We start from the raw sequence: 17,507 nt of genomic DNA, 5'->3' as shown, positions 1-17,507 counted from the left end.
GCTATACTATTGGTTTCTTTTTGCAAATGTTTCTCCATGAATAGTAGATGTCTTCTTTTAAGTTCCATAATTGCATTTTGCATCTGCATGTCTAGCTGTGTTGGCCAGTGCCATGCCAATGTGCTGCATGCTTCTTCTGTTCTCCACACATCATGGGCTCCCTGGATGGTACATGCCTAGCAATAGCATGCAATTGTTTGGCACGTCCTGTGCAATGGCATCACAAGTAGATTTTATGTAAGAAATATTAAACCTTGTTTCAGTACGTAACGAGTGGAGTTATAATATATTCCATAATCTTGATTTTTCTTTTTCATTGCAGCTTGCACATATCATGTGGTACTAAGCTGAGTTTCAAAAAACTGTATTCTGCTTTCCAGCAGGAGTACTTAAATTTCAGTCATTAGTAACCATATCTTACCTGCTGTTGTGAAGTAGCATACAGTAATTATGCTTACTTTCAGGCAAAAATGAACATGCAGAAGACTTCATGCTCATCCATCTGTGAATGGACACAGATACAAAGAGTATTATTTGCATAAAACATGCATTTTTGCATTATATTAGTCTAAGATCTTGCTGGGAGGTGATCAGGCTGAATTCTGATAGCATCTATTCCTGATTTTATTCTGCTCTTTTACTTTTCTGTTTCTTAATCTAAGAGTCCAATTCCTGCAACAGAAATAGGTTTTTTATAAGTTCATGCTTCTTTAAGATGATGCATATAAATTGTCCTTTTTGACATAATTATGGGTTATTTTGTTTTTCAGGTCCGTCAATTTCAAGTTTGTCCCAGAAAGTGTTTTCATATCAAAAGAATTTGCCAGTGCCTTACTGGTTCTTCATCTTACAGTCCTACTGATGTTTGCACACTTTAGGTGGTCCAAGTGAGTAGACAAAATTAAAAGCGCCATCTTTTACTCATACATTCTATCTGATTAAGACATACAATTAAAATAGTTTCTCTTAACTATTCTAGGCCTGCTTCTCTCTTAAAATGATCTGCATGGTATGATCCTCATCGATTAACCATGGTTCTGCTTAAGCTGCCTTTTTATTTTGAAATAATCATGTGTTGATTGACCACACACACTTATCAGATAGGTGAGAAGAGATCAAGAAAATGCTGTCTCATGGGATGGGATAGCCATGTGTCTGAGCTGAGCTTTATTGTTTCTTTATGTCCCAATGATTAATCATTGTGCTATATAACTTTTACACAAAGCATTCCCACTATATGACTATTAGTCAGTTGTCCTACTATTTTTCATGTTATGGAAAAGATGGATTGCTTTAATTGGACATCATATTTGACCTTTCTTGAAAGCATACAATTTACTAATAGCATCAAACATCATCTACAGGCATGAAGGAGGACTATTCCAGCTCTTGAATTCCAGACTGAGTGATGCTGTATCAAAATCCTTATCTATAAAAAAGTTTCTTACTTTAGAGTCCAGACTTAGAACTCTCAGTAAAGAACGTACGGTTTTCAAGATAAACTAGTGATATACTTCATCTTTGTCTTCTTTTTGATAGTTTATACTTTATAGATTTTTGACTAAACCTGAACCTGACTTTACTTGTGATGTTCATCCAGATATTATAACAGTTATGTTTGTCGGGAACTTCATTGGTGTCGTATTTGCTCGGTCTTTGCATTATCAATTCTATTCGTGGTAAGAACTTTCATGCTAAGGTTGTTATTTTTCATCTTGGAGAAAGAAGGCAGAAGGATAAGTATATCCTACATTTCTTGGTTTACTTATCTGCATATTTATACGATGATGTTAAGGATCCTTCAATTAATTAACTGCTATATGCTTTTTTTTTTCCTTTTTTTCTTTTTTTATATTTCCATTTATTGTCTTCTTAAACATGCGTACTATGTGGGTTTCATTTCTTTGCATATCAGTTACTTGTCTTGAGCACTTAATTATCACAGGTGAGATTGTTATTACTGATTATAAGTTCTTGTTTTGGTACTTGCAAAGAAGTTATGTTTTTTGTTTAAACAAACATTAACCATGAGCAGTGTTGAGCTGTGTGAACTTGTGCTGGCTTGTCATGGCCTGATCAACTTTTCTTCATTCTCTTTTTCACCTAAAGTTAAAAAGTATCTTTGGCGCAATCGGTGAAGAAATTTTGTGATCACTGTCACAAAAATAGAAAATAGAAAAGAGAAGAGAAGAGAAGAAGTAAAATAGAAACAAACAATTTCATCAAAAGTAATGTGTTCTTCATTGTACACTACTCTTTAAATAGAGAACAATCCTAAAGCAAATGAAACTCCTAAAACTACTAGCAATCTAATCTAGATAGGAAACTAAAAACTATTATGAAACTAAGTAATTAAGAAAGATCCTAGAAATACGAAACCTTTTTAGATTAGGAGTCCAATGAGAATTAGTAAACCTTTGAGAATGTAAGAATTAGAAAATCTTTAAGATTAGGAATCTATGAGAACTAGGAAACACTTGATACTACATTAGTCCCTCATGACCATCCTCAAGTCAAATAATGGACTTACTTCGGAAGGATGATACTCAAACAAGTATTCCTCATTGAATATCTTTGAAATTCCATAACTGTTTGGAAGGTCGATTACGTAAGCATTATTATTGATCTTGCACAAAATGTGAAAGGGTCCAATCTTTCTAGAATTCAACTAATTGTAGTCGCCACTAGAACTCGTTCTTTTCTGAGATGTGCCATCACTAAGTCATGTTCTTTGAATACTTTAAGTTTGCGGTGTTTATGTACGACTGTTCATAAAGAACAAGATCCACAAGATGATTTGGTGACTGCTCGAACATTATCTCAAATGGTGATTTTCTCATTGATCGGTTCTTCATATTATTATATGCAAACTCAGCTTGGGCAAGGGCTATGTCCCATTGTTTTGGTAGATTTGGTGGACTCATGCTAGTAATGAGATCAATATGGATGTTTGTCTCGTTCCAGAGGCAAACCTTCTTGAAGCTTGTCAGGTATGAAAAGATAAAAATCATTAAGTAATGTTATTACGTTGGGTGGTTCTAGCATCGATATTGGACCTTCTTTTTTGATGATCAGAGCTAAGGCTTCTTTAGTTTCTCGGGACTCATGCTCTATGTCACTGACTAAAAGGAAAGCTTCTTTCACTTTGTGTGTTTTTGGTGCATTTTCCTCCATGCACATAGGGGCAAGAATAATCTTCACTCCATCTTTATAGAAAGTAAAGGTATTATCACGACATTGTACTGCTATGGGCGACCAAGGAGTGTATGACAAATATCCATGTGAACCACATCAAAAAGAACTTGATCCCTGTATAGTTGGTTGATGGAGAAAGTGATAAGACATTGTTTCATCACTTTTGTCTTGCCAATACTATTGATCTATCCTATAGAATAAGTGTTTAGATAATCTTAAATAGGTAGGAGATTCAATTTGTTAAACGTCAGTTGTGAGACAATATTTTCATTATCCATATCAGTGATAATGCCACAAACCCATTGATTTACAGTGCATCTTGTCTTGAAAATAGTCAAAATACTACGTTACTGCTTAGAAGGATCTTGTTTTGGAGCAGACAGTAATTTTCGGACTACCAAAGACACTCTTTCATCCTTATAAGATATATGAGCCATCCTGTTGATCATCATAATATTGCTCTTCTTTGATCAAATCATTATCGACAGTGGCATTCCATTGAATGATGTCCTACTTCTCCACATCAGTTTTACCCAGTGTTGTTTTCAATCAGTTTTGGCAATAAAATTGTTGAATTCTTTGATGTTGTAGGTTGAGAGGCAACATTTGATTGCATCATCGGGTTTCTTGGTGGACTAGATCAAGTAATTGAATCATTCAGTGGAATACATACTTTATTTGGTGATGGATCCATTGAATTTGTCGCAGAAGACAATATATTGTAGGGTCTAGTGCTCCCACTCGATCGATCTAATTGTTTCTCCACCTCATTAAGAGTGAAGATAGGTTTAAATCTTGATTCGATCATAAATCATTGGATGAAGTGCTCCAAGAAATCTTGCTACTTGTTAAGATTTTGTTCCAAATAAATCATTCCTGTAGAGTCGACAACATTCGACAGCATAATCACAAATGGATTAGTTCCCTTCTTGACAATTTTGATATTGTTTTAAAAAGGCATTGATCATAGTTGGTAGGAAGGAAATGGGTACGCAGTATTTGTTTTGTTGTGCACAGTCTCTAGTTGATCCCACTATGAGGAAGCTCATCCTTACGCACACACTTTAACTTTCTTTTCCTTAATGATCTCCATGTAATCAAAGTAGTGTTCCACCTCTCCAGTCAAAAAGATCTTCTATATGTAATTGATCATTGAATGAAGGAAAAGAAAGTTAAAGTGTTTTTGCAGATCCCAATGTGTTCTCCCCGCCCTTCTTGGATTACATTCAAGAAAGATATTTTTCTACTTTCTCATTGCTAGATCCGTCATATGGGCCCAATGACGAGTTGCATGCTGGGTCTCCTACCCAACTCGTTTGTGGAGGCTTGTTGTTGGCTTTAATGATTATTAGTTGTGCAACTGTTACCCACAATTCATCGAGCATTGAAGGCTAAGGAAGTCAGTCATGTTTGTAGCCTGAGTTCTTGTTGCATCATTTGCAATACTCAAATGAATACTAGAGCTGTTGGTAGCTTTGTTAGAAAAGCCATCAAGTATAACGTTCTTTAGGCTGGTGTCCCCATGAGTCTGCTGTTCTTCGAACAATGTCGGCCATAGGGTGATCTCTGTGGAAGATGACTCTGTTAGCAATTTGTCATAGCTGATGAAGAAATTTTATGATCACGGTCACAAAAATAGAAGAGAACTAGCAATCAATTTCATCAAAAATAACGTGCTTTCCATTATACACCACCTCTCTTTTAAGTAGATAGGAAACTAACAACTATAAAACTCTGAAAACTACTATAAATCCAATCTAGATAGGAAACTAACAACTATTCGGAAACAAAATAATTAAGAGCAACTTTTCAAGTACCAGAAAACACCTAATGAACAAAAAGTATTGTTAGCATCCTTCCACCTTGAAGACACCGCCATCCGATGGTACCAAACCATGAACCAGGCTCAACCCTACCGATCATGGGAGGAGTTTGCTGATGCTATTTGCGTCCAGTTTGGGCCCTCCAGTTATGAAGATTTCTAAGTTGTCCTCACTAAGCTGATCCAAAGGATTATAGTTGGGGCATATCAAGAGAAGTTTGAACTGTGAGCAATCGAGTTCAGGGCTTAGTGGATTCTCAACTCAAGAACACATTAGTTAGTTGCCTTTGGCAGGAGAAACAGGCGGAAGTAAAAGCCGCTCGGCTAGCCACCTTGCTTGAGGCTTTCGCCGTAGCTTAAGTGATGGAAGAGAAACTTAGAGAGCTGTGGATGGCAACAAAAGAGGGCTAGAGCACCATGGAGGCCAGAGGAGTAGATCTGTAAACTACAACCGCACACCATGTACTAACAGGCCTGCTAAGGACAGTAGATGCAAGGCCATTTCCACGGCCACAAACAAAGTTGAGGGGACTTCCTCGAGCCCCCATGAGAAGACTAACACAAGCCAAGGTTGAAGAACGGAAGAGCAAATAGGCCGTGCTTCTATTGTGATGAGAAATTCATCCCCAGGCATAAGTGTGCTCGATTGGCGGCCACGGTGATGGTATTGGACGAAACCGAAGATGTGGAAGAAGGTGAACCAACAGAGGATGAACTAGGGGACCTTATTAAAGACCGAGAGTCTTTGGAGAATAGTGAGGAGATCTATGCTGAGATCTCCATGCATATCTACATTTGGCGCTAATGCGCCAAGGATGCTTCGGGTTGACGGTATCGTGAAGAACCAAAATGTGCGGATCCTCATCGACACCAGGAGCACCCATAATTTTATGGATGAGCATGTAGTGAAGAGGATAGACATGGCTATAGAGGCTACCTCTAGGTATGATGTAGCACTTGGATATAGTACAATGCTTCGGGCGAACAATATATGTCAAGGGGTTCTTTTGAAGATTTAAGCAAGGTTCCCAGTATCGGGATTGGTATCGGTCGTCTAGAAAAATGATACATATCGGTTGTTCGTATTGGATTGGACTATTTTTTAATTATATAAAAGTCTAAATATTATTTAAAAATGCAAAAAAATGCAGAAAAATTTAGAAAAAATGACAGAAAAATAAGAAAACAAAAATTACTCACAGATAAAGTCTACAAACTTAAAAAATGTATTAACGTACTCAAAATTTAAAACTTTGATGAATACCGAGTTGGTTCTCGTAAATTTGTAGTCTTCATCTTCATAATCACCATAAGTTTGTAAATATTGATGTCTGGGACTTGATGCTCCAAAAAGTGATTCCATCATACTAGTCATATTGTATAGATCTTGTTGTGTAACTTGCATCTGAGGAGGATAATAATCAGCATTTGAATCTTGTGTCTAAGAATACTGAGGATATTGAGGATAATAACTAGCATATGGATCTTGTGATGGCTCCAAACAATAAATACTCGATGTACCATAATCATAGGAAGCAACATTCTTATGACGACGTCGTTGATATGTATATACATCCTCAGTTTCTGTCATTAATCCTTATGTCTCCTTGACTTTCCTCAACAAATGTAGATGGGACGATCTCACCACCATGTGTATCATCAGGATTATGACTAGTACTAGTAGGTATATTATCTCTCGCTGCTAAACGACTCGTACTAGTCTCTGCCCTCGTTGTGGTCTCTCCCAATATCTCATCTAATCATGGGTTATCTCTGTCATCTAATAACCTGTCCTCTATTTCTCTGATCTATGGAGTCAAGAGGTCTTCTTCATCAAAAATATGATTTAAATCAATTAGTTGTTCAGTTTTTGCCTTTTTTCTTAAATTTCTCTCTCAATCTTATATTATAATGATAAAAAACTAACTTCTCCAATCTTTCCATTGTAAATTAATTACGTGTTTTTGTGTAGATTAAGGAGAAAGTAGTCCAATTTCTTTCACACTATGATGAAGACACAGATTGACTTAAAATCTTCTTTGCTATTGGCGTCAAATTTGGTGCCTCTTCCCATCTATAGATAGACCACCATTCAGTTTGAGTGTTACAAGATATAGTTGTAGCAACTTATTAAAATTTAAAACTTGAAACAAATAATAATAAAATTATTTAATTGAATCATAACTCACTTCTTTATCGCAAATGATTTGTTTATGAATATCGGGCTCAAGCCTGCTGATTACCTTTCTAACTCCTAACAAGACTTCACTATCATTATTGACATTTATAGAGAATTAAAATCTTGGATTAAAAAAATACCCTGTAGAAATTTAAAATTTATAAGCATTCAAGTTTTTAAATATTCATAAAGAAAAGTAACTAGTAAATTAAAACTTACAGCTTAAAAGCATGCCTACTAACAACGTGTATATCCTATGTAGTTGCCTGTTTCATCTAGAATCAATCATCTTTCATCACTTTCTATAATTTTAGCCCACATTTTTTTTATTTATTCTTTTGCTATGTCTATTGCCTCATATAATAAACCATTTTTAGATTTGTCATTACTGTCTACAAGTCTTAATACTTTGATAAGAGGCTCAAATACTATGGTGGTAATTATAATATCATTTTAAAATGTATTTCTAAGAGCTATATTTTTTAAAGTTTACCTAAAGATTTATCTTTAGGTTTTATATTCTTAATTTTTATAGACCACTCTTGTGATGTAAACATCCGCATAATATTATCCTTGTAGTCCATGATGCTCTCTAAGACTAAAAAATGAGTGGCAAATCTAGTGACGCTGGGTCTGATGATCTCCCTACTATCAGTCATCTACTTGAGTAAATTAAGAACTCAACCATAGTTATATATAAAATTTGTTAACATCTGATCTTCATGTATGACTATATCAATTTTAGGCTCTTTTGTAATATTCTCTAACATTAGATCAATACAATGTGCAGCACATGGCGTCTAATATAAATGAGGTTTTTTTTATCATAAGTAAATTTTCAACAGCTTTATAATTGGTCTCATTATCAGTAACTACTTGGACTACTCTTTTTTCATCGTTTTTTATACCACCTCATCCATCAACTGACAAATATAATTTGCATTTTTGAAATGAGCAGTAGTATTCATAGACTTCAGGACTATTATCCCCATGCCAGAGTACACTAAGAAATTAATTATATATTTTTTTGTTTTGTGTACTCTACCCATCACATATCAGTGTACAACTAAATTCATCCCAATACCGTTTAAATGTCTCAATGTAAGTACGAAGTCTCATCTTCTTTTGAGTTAAGATATTTAGTAGCAATATCATTTGAACTAGGAGGAGGAACACTAGGCCCTACTGATTGTATAGCATTCACCATAGTGTAATAATAAAAACTATCAGTTACATTGAAAAGAATATGGTTGTATAAGAAAAGTTTAGAGATTACCAATATGTTTCTTTGCATTTTTAATTTCTTTGAGAACTGTTTTGATGGAAGTCTGTGTACGATCCCTTTTTATTTTTGAGGATATGTATCCATTAGTCTAATATTTTCAGACTCTACTGTAATATCAGGAGTTCTAAGGGTAGAACTGCTGCCCCGATATTCTCTCTCTCCCTATATATTAATTGATTTTGTCACGACCCAAAATAGGAATCATGACCGGTCATACATTTCAATATGCTTGAGATGCACGAAGCCTTAATAATACTCTCTACGTATACGATGACAAGATAAATAAATAAAATGAGAATGTGCTTTATTAAAATTTTATTACTAAATGCAATTAAAATAAAAACAATGTTAAAGTTTTTGAGTCTCTAAACTAAAATAAAATAAAATAAAATCTTCTAATCTAAAGCACAAAATCTAAAAGAGCGGAAAGGTAAATAGGTAAATCCTAAGTGGAGGTGGAATCCGGATACATCACGCTCAGTCGCCCCGCTGACTATTACCTGAAATAAATAGACAAATACAAAAATAATAGAACTCGTGAGCCAACAACTATAGCTCAGTGAGTGGAATCCACTCGAACCAAATAAATTTTAAAACATATTAATGCTGAATAAATTAAACTAAAAGCAACAATATCCATCATAATATGCAATAGGCATGCTCTTTACATAATAACAATGATAATAATAGAGAAATGTCACAACTTGTAACCTTGCACGTTTTCAACATATTAACATCTTTTTGATATTTGTACTATCATATGTCTCAATGGGTCTAAACCCTGTGGATCCACATCAACTAGAAGTCACCTCGAGATGACGCTCGGGACTTTTCTTCGTAGCTGATCCGGTTAGGGTCATCAGAGGGTATCACCCTGTGATCAACACACTCTGTCTTTTCCTCTAACCGTTGAGAGAAGTTAGAGTCACCTAGGAAATTTTCTCATTTTTCCTAGAACTGTTCCCTAACCCCGCCAGAGTCACCTAAGAAAGTCACCGCAGTGATCTAATTTAGGACTTTCCCCTAGACTTTCAGATAGACTTGAGTCACCACGGAAAATCGCAGACGATTTATATCGGGACTGTTCTCTAAGTCATATCAATACTAGTCTCATTTTTCTTTTCAAAATTCTCAATATTAGCACGAAGTATGGTGATGCACTGAATATAATAATTAAATACACACAGAAAATAAAACAATTAAATTTTCGCACGTACGGATGAAATAAATAGACTTGCACACAGAAATTGCAACAATTTAATTTTTACACATGAGGGTGAAATAAATAATTTGCACACAGAAAATTTACATGGTCTGACAAAAATACGAAATACAATAAAATAAACACGTGAGTGAACCCACTCACCTGAGTCTAGGCAAGACAACCAAAATCTCAAATCTCTAGCCCACGTACTAAAAATCACCACCTTAAATAATAAATAACAATAACATTTTTAATCAAAACAATTATTAAAAATGTTTATATAATTTAACCTAAGAATAATTAATTTGGGCTAAACTAAGCCCAAATCAATTGGGCTGGGCTGCAGTTGGCCCACAGCCCACCCAATTAATTCTTAAATGGATTGGGCTAAGGCCCAATCCAATTAGATAATGGAACCGGGTCGGGTTCCTTGGATTCGGATCCAACCCAATCCGAATCCATCACTAAAGGGAGAAGATCAGACTCGGGCAACCCGAGTCTGTCTTCCCCAAACCGAAGAGAGAGAGAGAAAAAGAGAGGAAATGAGAGAGAAAGAAGAAGAGAAAGAGGAAGACGCCGGCGACCGCCACGACGAAGGTTCGCCGGCCGCATCCCTGGCTTCTCAACACCCATACGGTGCCGCCGTCCTCGCGAGGTGGAGGAGAACCCGCGAACGGTGATCGATCCCATGACCGACGGCGACCGGAGCCACGAGGGCTCCAACGGTGATTGCCCACGGCACGAGGCCAACGGCAAGGCGCTTCCAGAGGTAGCGGCTGCGACTCGAAGCCACCGGCCGGCAGATTTGCCGACGAGGCCGAAAACCCCCAAATTAGGTATTTTCACTAAACTCTATTATTCTTAAATTAACTTTGAAGGGTTAGAGAGGGCTTACGGGGGAGTCGCGTGGTGGTCTCCGCTGGCTCCGGCGACGCTCCGGCAGGCCGATTCCACGGCGTGACTCTGTCGGTGAAGGAGGAAGAAAAGAAAGAGGAGAGGGCTGAGATTATTAAGCATTAAGCAGAGAGAGAGAGATTAGGGTTTAATTTATAGATTAGATGAGGATCAAATCTAATCCGATTCGGATTTAAATGAAATCCCCCCCCCCTAACAGCACCTCGTCGCGTGCTCGAGAGGGAGAGTGGAGGGGTTGCACGTGCATAGCACGTGCACCCTCCTTTCTCATCCCAAATCTTTTTTCTTTTTCTTTTTCTTTTTTTTTTTTTTTTGATTCTGACAGATTTAGATCTCTGAAAGTTACCACTGGTGCTTCTTCTCATCTCTTCCTTTCCTTTATACATATTTTTGCTCTCTTTCATTGCCCTCCTCATATATCTCTCCTCATCCTCCCCACTCTACTCACTACTATCATCATCAATGTGTACATGATTATCAATTAATTTTTCTCGAACCGTTGACTCTCTTAGTTGTGTAGATTATTTATTCTTCTTTTTGCCAATTAAATGAGTCAACATTTGTTTTCTAATTTTCAAGGACACTTGAGTGTAAGCTGTTACATTTTCCTTTCTTCCAGCTAAATGTTCTTTCAAACGGCTGACACCACCATTCATTTCCTTTCCACACTAGTTGCATTTAACACGTATTTTATCTTACCCAATAGTGCTGCAATGTTGCCACCCAATGTCGGTATCATATAACTTCTCTTTTGGAGCCATTGATATTTTAACTTTGTAACAAAAAAACATAAACAAAAATCAAAATAAAATAAAAATAATTTAAAATTTATGAAAATAAAACCCTCTCAATTTTTTTTTCTATTTTTTTTTACTTCTTTCTAATTTATAGTTTCCACCCCTCTCTGCCTTAGCCTCTCAAGTTCTCAGTAGCAGTAGATGCGCAATGAAAAAAAGAGAAAGAAATGAATTAGAAACTGAAAAAAAAACTCACCCGAAGTCGCCGGAGGTTGAGGTTGTCGGATATTCGTCGGAGAACGTCGCCGGAGGTCAAGGTCACCGGAGATCTACTCAGTCGCTGGTGAGAAAGAGATCGATGAGAAAGAGACTCGTGAGAAAGAGAGAAAAGGGAGAAAGAGGCAAGTGGGTGGGGGGACATCAATTATTGATGTCCCCAGGGTTGGATCCGACTCGTTCCCACCTGTTTCGGTTGAAACCCCACCGGCTAGTTTCGGTTAGGATCGAGATCGGCCAAAACTGGGAACCTTGGATTCAAGGCAATTTCTTTACTTTGGATCTTCACCCCTTAGCTTTACAAGGGGTTAACATTGTGTTGGGGACCCAACAGCAACTATTGGGTCTAGTCACCTTTGACTTTTTAGAGATGAGGATGAATTTCAAACGAAGTGATGTGAACGAGTGCGGTGATGAAATCCAATAGTGATTTGGAGCCCAACTTCAACCAACGGCAAGGCTGCTAAGGTTGGCTGCCATGGCCTTTTAATGCAACTTAGTCTAGAGCCAAGTGGACCACAAAATGAAGGAAGGAATGCCTATCGAAGTGACCAACTTATTGAAAGAGTTTAGCGAGGTATTTTAAGAACCAAGCGGCATGCTGTCGGCTTGACCCCAGGACCACCGCATTGAGATCACCCTTGGAGTTGAGCCAGCTAATGTACTTCCCTACTGGTACCAATGATGGCCGTGCCATCATCGGCACGGCACATGCCCGTCGACACAGGGCGTGCCAAGCGGCACGCCTTGACGCGCCTCGTCGTGCCAATGGCACACCCCTATGTGAGTGGCATGCCTCGTTGCGCCAATGTTATACCCTTGCATGCCAGTTGCATGACCTTACGTGAGTGGCACGCCCCTACGTGCTACTGGCATGTATTTATAATATTTTTAATAAACTTTTAGGATATTTAAAGATGTTTTTGAGTCTTCAATATGTCAAGCTTTGGTTTTTAGTTTAAATATATGTATAAAAGTTTAAAACCTACATTATAATACTTTTACATTTAGATTATTTTTGTAAATAACCTATTTTATTAAAGAAAAAGTAATAGATAAATATAGATGTTATTCAACACATACTATGATTGAAGACATTCATTAAAATTAATATTAATAATTGAACACTTCATAATATAATTGGGTGCACCAAAGCCTTACCTTTGGAGGATCGGCACGTTCTCACGGGAGGACAGCCTTGGAGATTCCATAGGCACCTTTAAAATCCAATTTTGCAAGCTCAAAGATGGAGCTTGATTGATGAAATAAGAAGTATGTTGCGGCTAAGGCAAACTCGCTTGCAAGAGCAGTAGTCTGGCGTCAATGAGGAGGTTGATGAGCTCAAGATGAGTGGTGCTCTCCTTGAGTGGGCTTCTCCGCATGAGGTTGTGCTTGTGAAGGAGACACCTAGCAAGAGAGTTGTTGAGGCATCTTATTTGGAGGAGCTGCTAATTAGAGTCAACGAGCCTAAGGCTGCAGCATATAAAGGTGCTCTCACAAAGGGATTAGCTGACGAGAAAGTTATGACAGAGACGACTTGCTTAGTACAAATTGAAGTTGATGAGATCAATATAAGAGTTCTCTTTTTAAGTGGGTTGCAATGCATAGGGTTATGCTTATGAAGGAGGCATCCAATGACCGAGTTTCTAAGGCAATTAGATTAATGAAGTTGCAGTCTAAATTCCACGAGGTCGACGATCTAAAACTGACAACTACTTTCCTTGAAAAGGTTATGTGCATAGGGGTGCTTTCACGAAGAAGGCACCCAATAAACGAGTTGTGGTTTAGGCAACTTTCTCAGACTAGGTGGCTATTCTAGTGAAAGCCACCAACATCCTTGGAGGGTTCAAGAACACAATGCCCAAAGATCTGTCCAAGTGAAGGTCATCAAGGCGAATGACAAACCATGACATTGAAGTGAGGCTCGGTGTGCAACTATTACAGACTAGATTTGGATCGACTCGATGTAAGAAAATTATAAAATTTAGGTGGAGGTAGCCTCGTGAGTTAGGATTCTAATGGCTTTAGGTTCACATCAATCAAATGTCTGGATAGAAAGATATAATTAATGGTAAATATCCGACATTGCGGCGGTCGTCAGAGGGTGGCGGATGGCCAAGGGTGGTAGTGGACGGCTGTAAAGTAGGGTGGCTGTTGGAGGTGATAGTGGTTATGGATTGGAGGTAAAATTAGGGTTTCTAATTTAGATCTACTCTTAGGAAGATAACGACGATCTAATGGCTATGGTAAAAGATAAGGACGATAAGTAATGCAAGGTAAATAAATTTAACTGAACTTAACTCAATATTCCTTCCTTTCAATTCTATCTTAAACAAAGAAGCCCAGCCTCTTTATATAAATAGGTTGGGTGTAATGAGTCCTACTTGGACTAGTCTTAAAGGCTTATACGACTCGAACTAGGATTTGTCTTAGAGGCTTACATGACTTAATTGAACTTACCTTAGTGGCTTATATGACTTAACTAGACTTACTTTAAGTGCTTACATAAGAGATAAACATGACCTAGAGATAAACATTACTTAGTTAAATCAGCATTTCTTATCCTTCTCGGATTGATTCTTCGTTCTGTCACAGATAGAGTCTGAATTTGGAGAAACCTTAAATATGAAAGTTATAGATTAGAACGTCTTCGATCTTCTCCAAGTGGTTTCATAATTTTTGGTCGTCTATGGAATATTCTTCGAACATTTTCACGAAACTGCACAGAGCTGAATTAGTTAACTAACAAATTCTAACGTAATAAGACTCTAATTAAAGCAAATAAGCAGATAAGATAACTAGACTCAATCCATTGAGCTCAATCTTCCCGTGATGTGATCCGATCTAACCTAGTTCGCATCAGCAACCAAGAGTGAAGACACTCCACTAAACAACATTTTTGGAGTTTGAGGAGCTGTGGTAGACATTTGAGGCGTTGTTGGATGGGACGTTCGCACATTAGGTAGGGGCAAATGTCATAACCAACCTATTTTTCACTAAAAATCATGCAATTTGGGTGCACCAAATCCTTGTCATGATACTCACCTAGTTCTCTTTAAATGATATTTAGGTCTTTTGCTCAAGTGATCTACCAAAACCTTTGACTGTATTGGTTCTTGTTCACTTTTGGACAAGAAAGGTTGTGCAATCTTTGTTGACTTGGGAAAGGCCTCTAACTAACTAGTGATCTTTGTGGGCTTTATGCAAGGGATAAGAGGAGCCAATGGAAGCTCACTCTTAATCATTTGCTGCCCTTATCCTTGCTGATGTGCACAAGAAGATTATGGTGATGCTTGCTGAATTCTGACAGCCCTGCCACAAGCATTGAGCCTCTCCAATCAATCTATATTATATACTTTATTATTGCTATATAAGGGATAGACCCCTATACATGTAAGACATCATATTTGAGTATTTTGTTATTAGAACTATTAAAGAAAAGCTTCATAGCATATCAGTCTTATCTCTAAACTTAGAATTCTTGTTGCCTATCATTTTAATCTAACCTCCCTCTTTTGCTCAAGTTGGATGAGGTTTAAAAGAAGAAGGAAGAGGGCCACATGGATCTTCAATCAAGAAAATGGTTAAGCCTGGACAAGGGGCTCTAGAATTATGTGCTGACATGTGAGCACTCTAGGTATATTCACATGCAAGGCCCTAATGCTCCTGCATATGTGTACTGAGCCTCTCCTGCACATGGAGTGGACTCTGGATCGAAGAGTCTAATTATTGTGTAGATGGGTCTCTAAGACCCCATGGAGGGGCTCCCAGACCCTGCTCAAGTATATGTGCTTGCTAGCATGATGCGTGTGAAACTACCTGCTCAAGTATATGTGCTTGCCAACATGATGCATGTGAAACTGCCAATGACACTTATAATGAAGAGAAGCTTTTCCCAGCTTTGAGCACCCTCTTTAGAAGTGAGAGCAACTAAACAATCTCTACAACTTCATATTATAATTTTAAAAATTTTATAAATCACACTCTATATTTTATCTATTTTGTGATTCACATTTTGTCTTTAAAATTTTTGTAACTTGATTCCTACTTTGTTCTTATAATTCTCATTTAACACCCTTCGTTAATTTAAACGGTATCAACAAAGAAATATTATAATATAATATATAAAATAACTTATAAATATCTAAATTATCTATACCTTCTTCGAGGATGGGCAAAAAGGAGGAAAAATAGTAGTGAGGTATTTTAGTAATTTGGTTAATATTAGTTAGTCAATATTAAGGTGTTAAACGAGAATTATAAAGAAAAATAAGGAGTCAAGTTACAAAATCATTAAAGACGAGGTGTGAATTACAAATATGTAAAATGTAGGGTGTGATTTGTAAAATACCCTACAATTTTATAACTTAACTTTTGGATTATTAGTATCAGTTCAGCTCTCTCCAAAAGGAATGTTCAATAACCAGAGTTAGATTTTTTTCTTGATCCTTTCAAATAAACACTGCTACTGAGAGGAATTCGTTGTCCTCTTCAATGTTATATAAAATAGTCTTTCCTCAAGTAAGTGCAACATATGTATCTTCTTGAGTTTCATAGTCTTACTGCCAGGACGCATGTGGTTTTTAGTCTCTCAATAGCTAGTCATACTAAAGTGCGATTAAGTACCTTTCAGTGACATGTACATGCAGTATTTCCTACGTGATTCATTAGTTAACTAGTCAGTTCTAAACAACTAACATTGAATGTGTGCTGACACGGGAATTGTAATAGAAAACTTGAATGAGATTTCTGTAGTTTTCTCTTGCTTTATTGGCTTGCCTGTAAAATATGCTGCATACAAATTTATCTGGATACTCAGATGATGAATGCATTATGTGCCTTTACATTATACATGTAACATTTTTTTCTAGTTATGCATGTCTTGATCAGCTATCTGAGTACATAGAAATAATTTCATCTCCTTGATGGTTGCAGGTACTTCTACTCATTGCCTTTTCTTTTGTGGAAGACACCTTTCCCTACTCCTGTACGGTAGGAATCTCGATGGCTTTCTGATTATTTGTTTCCAGAGTATGTCGTCGAGTAAGGTACTCCATGTATGATGTTGCATCAAACTTTTCCTATGCAGGCTCCTCTTGTTTGCTGGTGTGGAGCTCTGCTGGAATATATATCCCTCAACCTTCTACTCTTCTATAATACTGTTGTGTATTCATCTATCAATTTTATGGGGCCTTTGGATTTCCCCAGGTGAACATCCCTATATTGATAAGAAGACATCACAAGAAAGGGAGGGATGATGTTATACTGCACCGCGTTCATTAACCGGCAACACGGATGTTTTGAGAATACAGCAGACTGTACGGATGATTTAAGAAGTTCATTAACTGGTAACAAGTTTACTTGTTTTGCGTTGTTTTTTCCAAAAAGAAAAAAAAAATTCAATTCTGACAATTATTTCCTGGGCAACCGCAACTATGTAAGATTCTTGGATAGGGAAGACCTGTGAAATTTCTGTTGATGATGATCTAGTGGAAAATTTTGAGAAAGTAACAAAGTTCAAAGTTCAGGGAAGAGGCCCGTACTGTAAAACAGTTCTTAAATTATTTCTATTATTTGAGAAGGCGGGAAGTTTCCTTGTCTATCTATTATTTCTATTTATTAGTCTTTTTAGGTAGACATGAAAAATTGCTTTCTCGGACAGTGGTTATCTCCGTTAGGAGTCTCGTGTCATATATAAATTCCTAGAAATGTAATCACAAACAAGCGGAAGGAATGTGCATATAAAAGAGATGTAATCATATCTTCAAGATAAATTAGTACGATAAGAGTAAAACCATGCCAATATGCAAACAAAAGATGAATCTGCTTTGCAGCTGGCAAACAAGAAAGTATGTAGAAATTTATTGAAGAGCTGGGAATTAGCTGTACTCTTG

The 17,507-nt window shown here is 37.0% G+C and overlaps 1 protein-coding gene across 2 annotated transcripts in view; it reads left to right on the top strand.

The window, feature by feature from the left end:
• Positions 1-17,217, top strand: part of LOC140767196 (dol-P-Man:Man(5)GlcNAc(2)-PP-Dol alpha-1,3-mannosyltransferase) — a 43,030-nt gene extending 25,813 nt beyond the window's left edge. The window contains exons 9-13 of one of the 2 annotated variants that reach the window (XR_012105550.1): positions 771-887; positions 1,365-1,483; positions 1,601-1,679; positions 16,549-16,661; positions 16,822-17,217. Coding sequence is in view for 1 of the 2 variants with exons in the window: in XM_073107025.1 (XP_072963126.1) it covers positions 771-887; positions 1,365-1,483; positions 1,601-1,679; positions 16,549-16,605; positions 16,703-16,871 (541 nt within the window). In the remaining variant the exon portion in view is untranslated. Of the gene's footprint in view, positions 1-770; positions 888-1,364; positions 1,484-1,600; positions 1,680-16,548; positions 16,662-16,702 lie in introns of both variants that reach the window. The other variant, XM_073107025.1, reaches the window with a different exon arrangement.
• Positions 17,218-17,507: the final 290 nt, after the last annotated feature.

The sequence above is a fragment of the Typha angustifolia genome, chromosome 9, assembly GCF_048772165.1.
Source record: "Typha angustifolia cultivar Huaian chromosome 9, ASM4877216v1, whole genome shotgun sequence".
Classification (NCBI taxonomy): domain Eukaryota; kingdom Viridiplantae; phylum Streptophyta; class Magnoliopsida; order Poales; family Typhaceae; genus Typha; species Typha angustifolia.
Note: the sequence above shows the minus strand (reverse complement) of the source record. Positions and strands in the feature narration are given on the sequence as shown.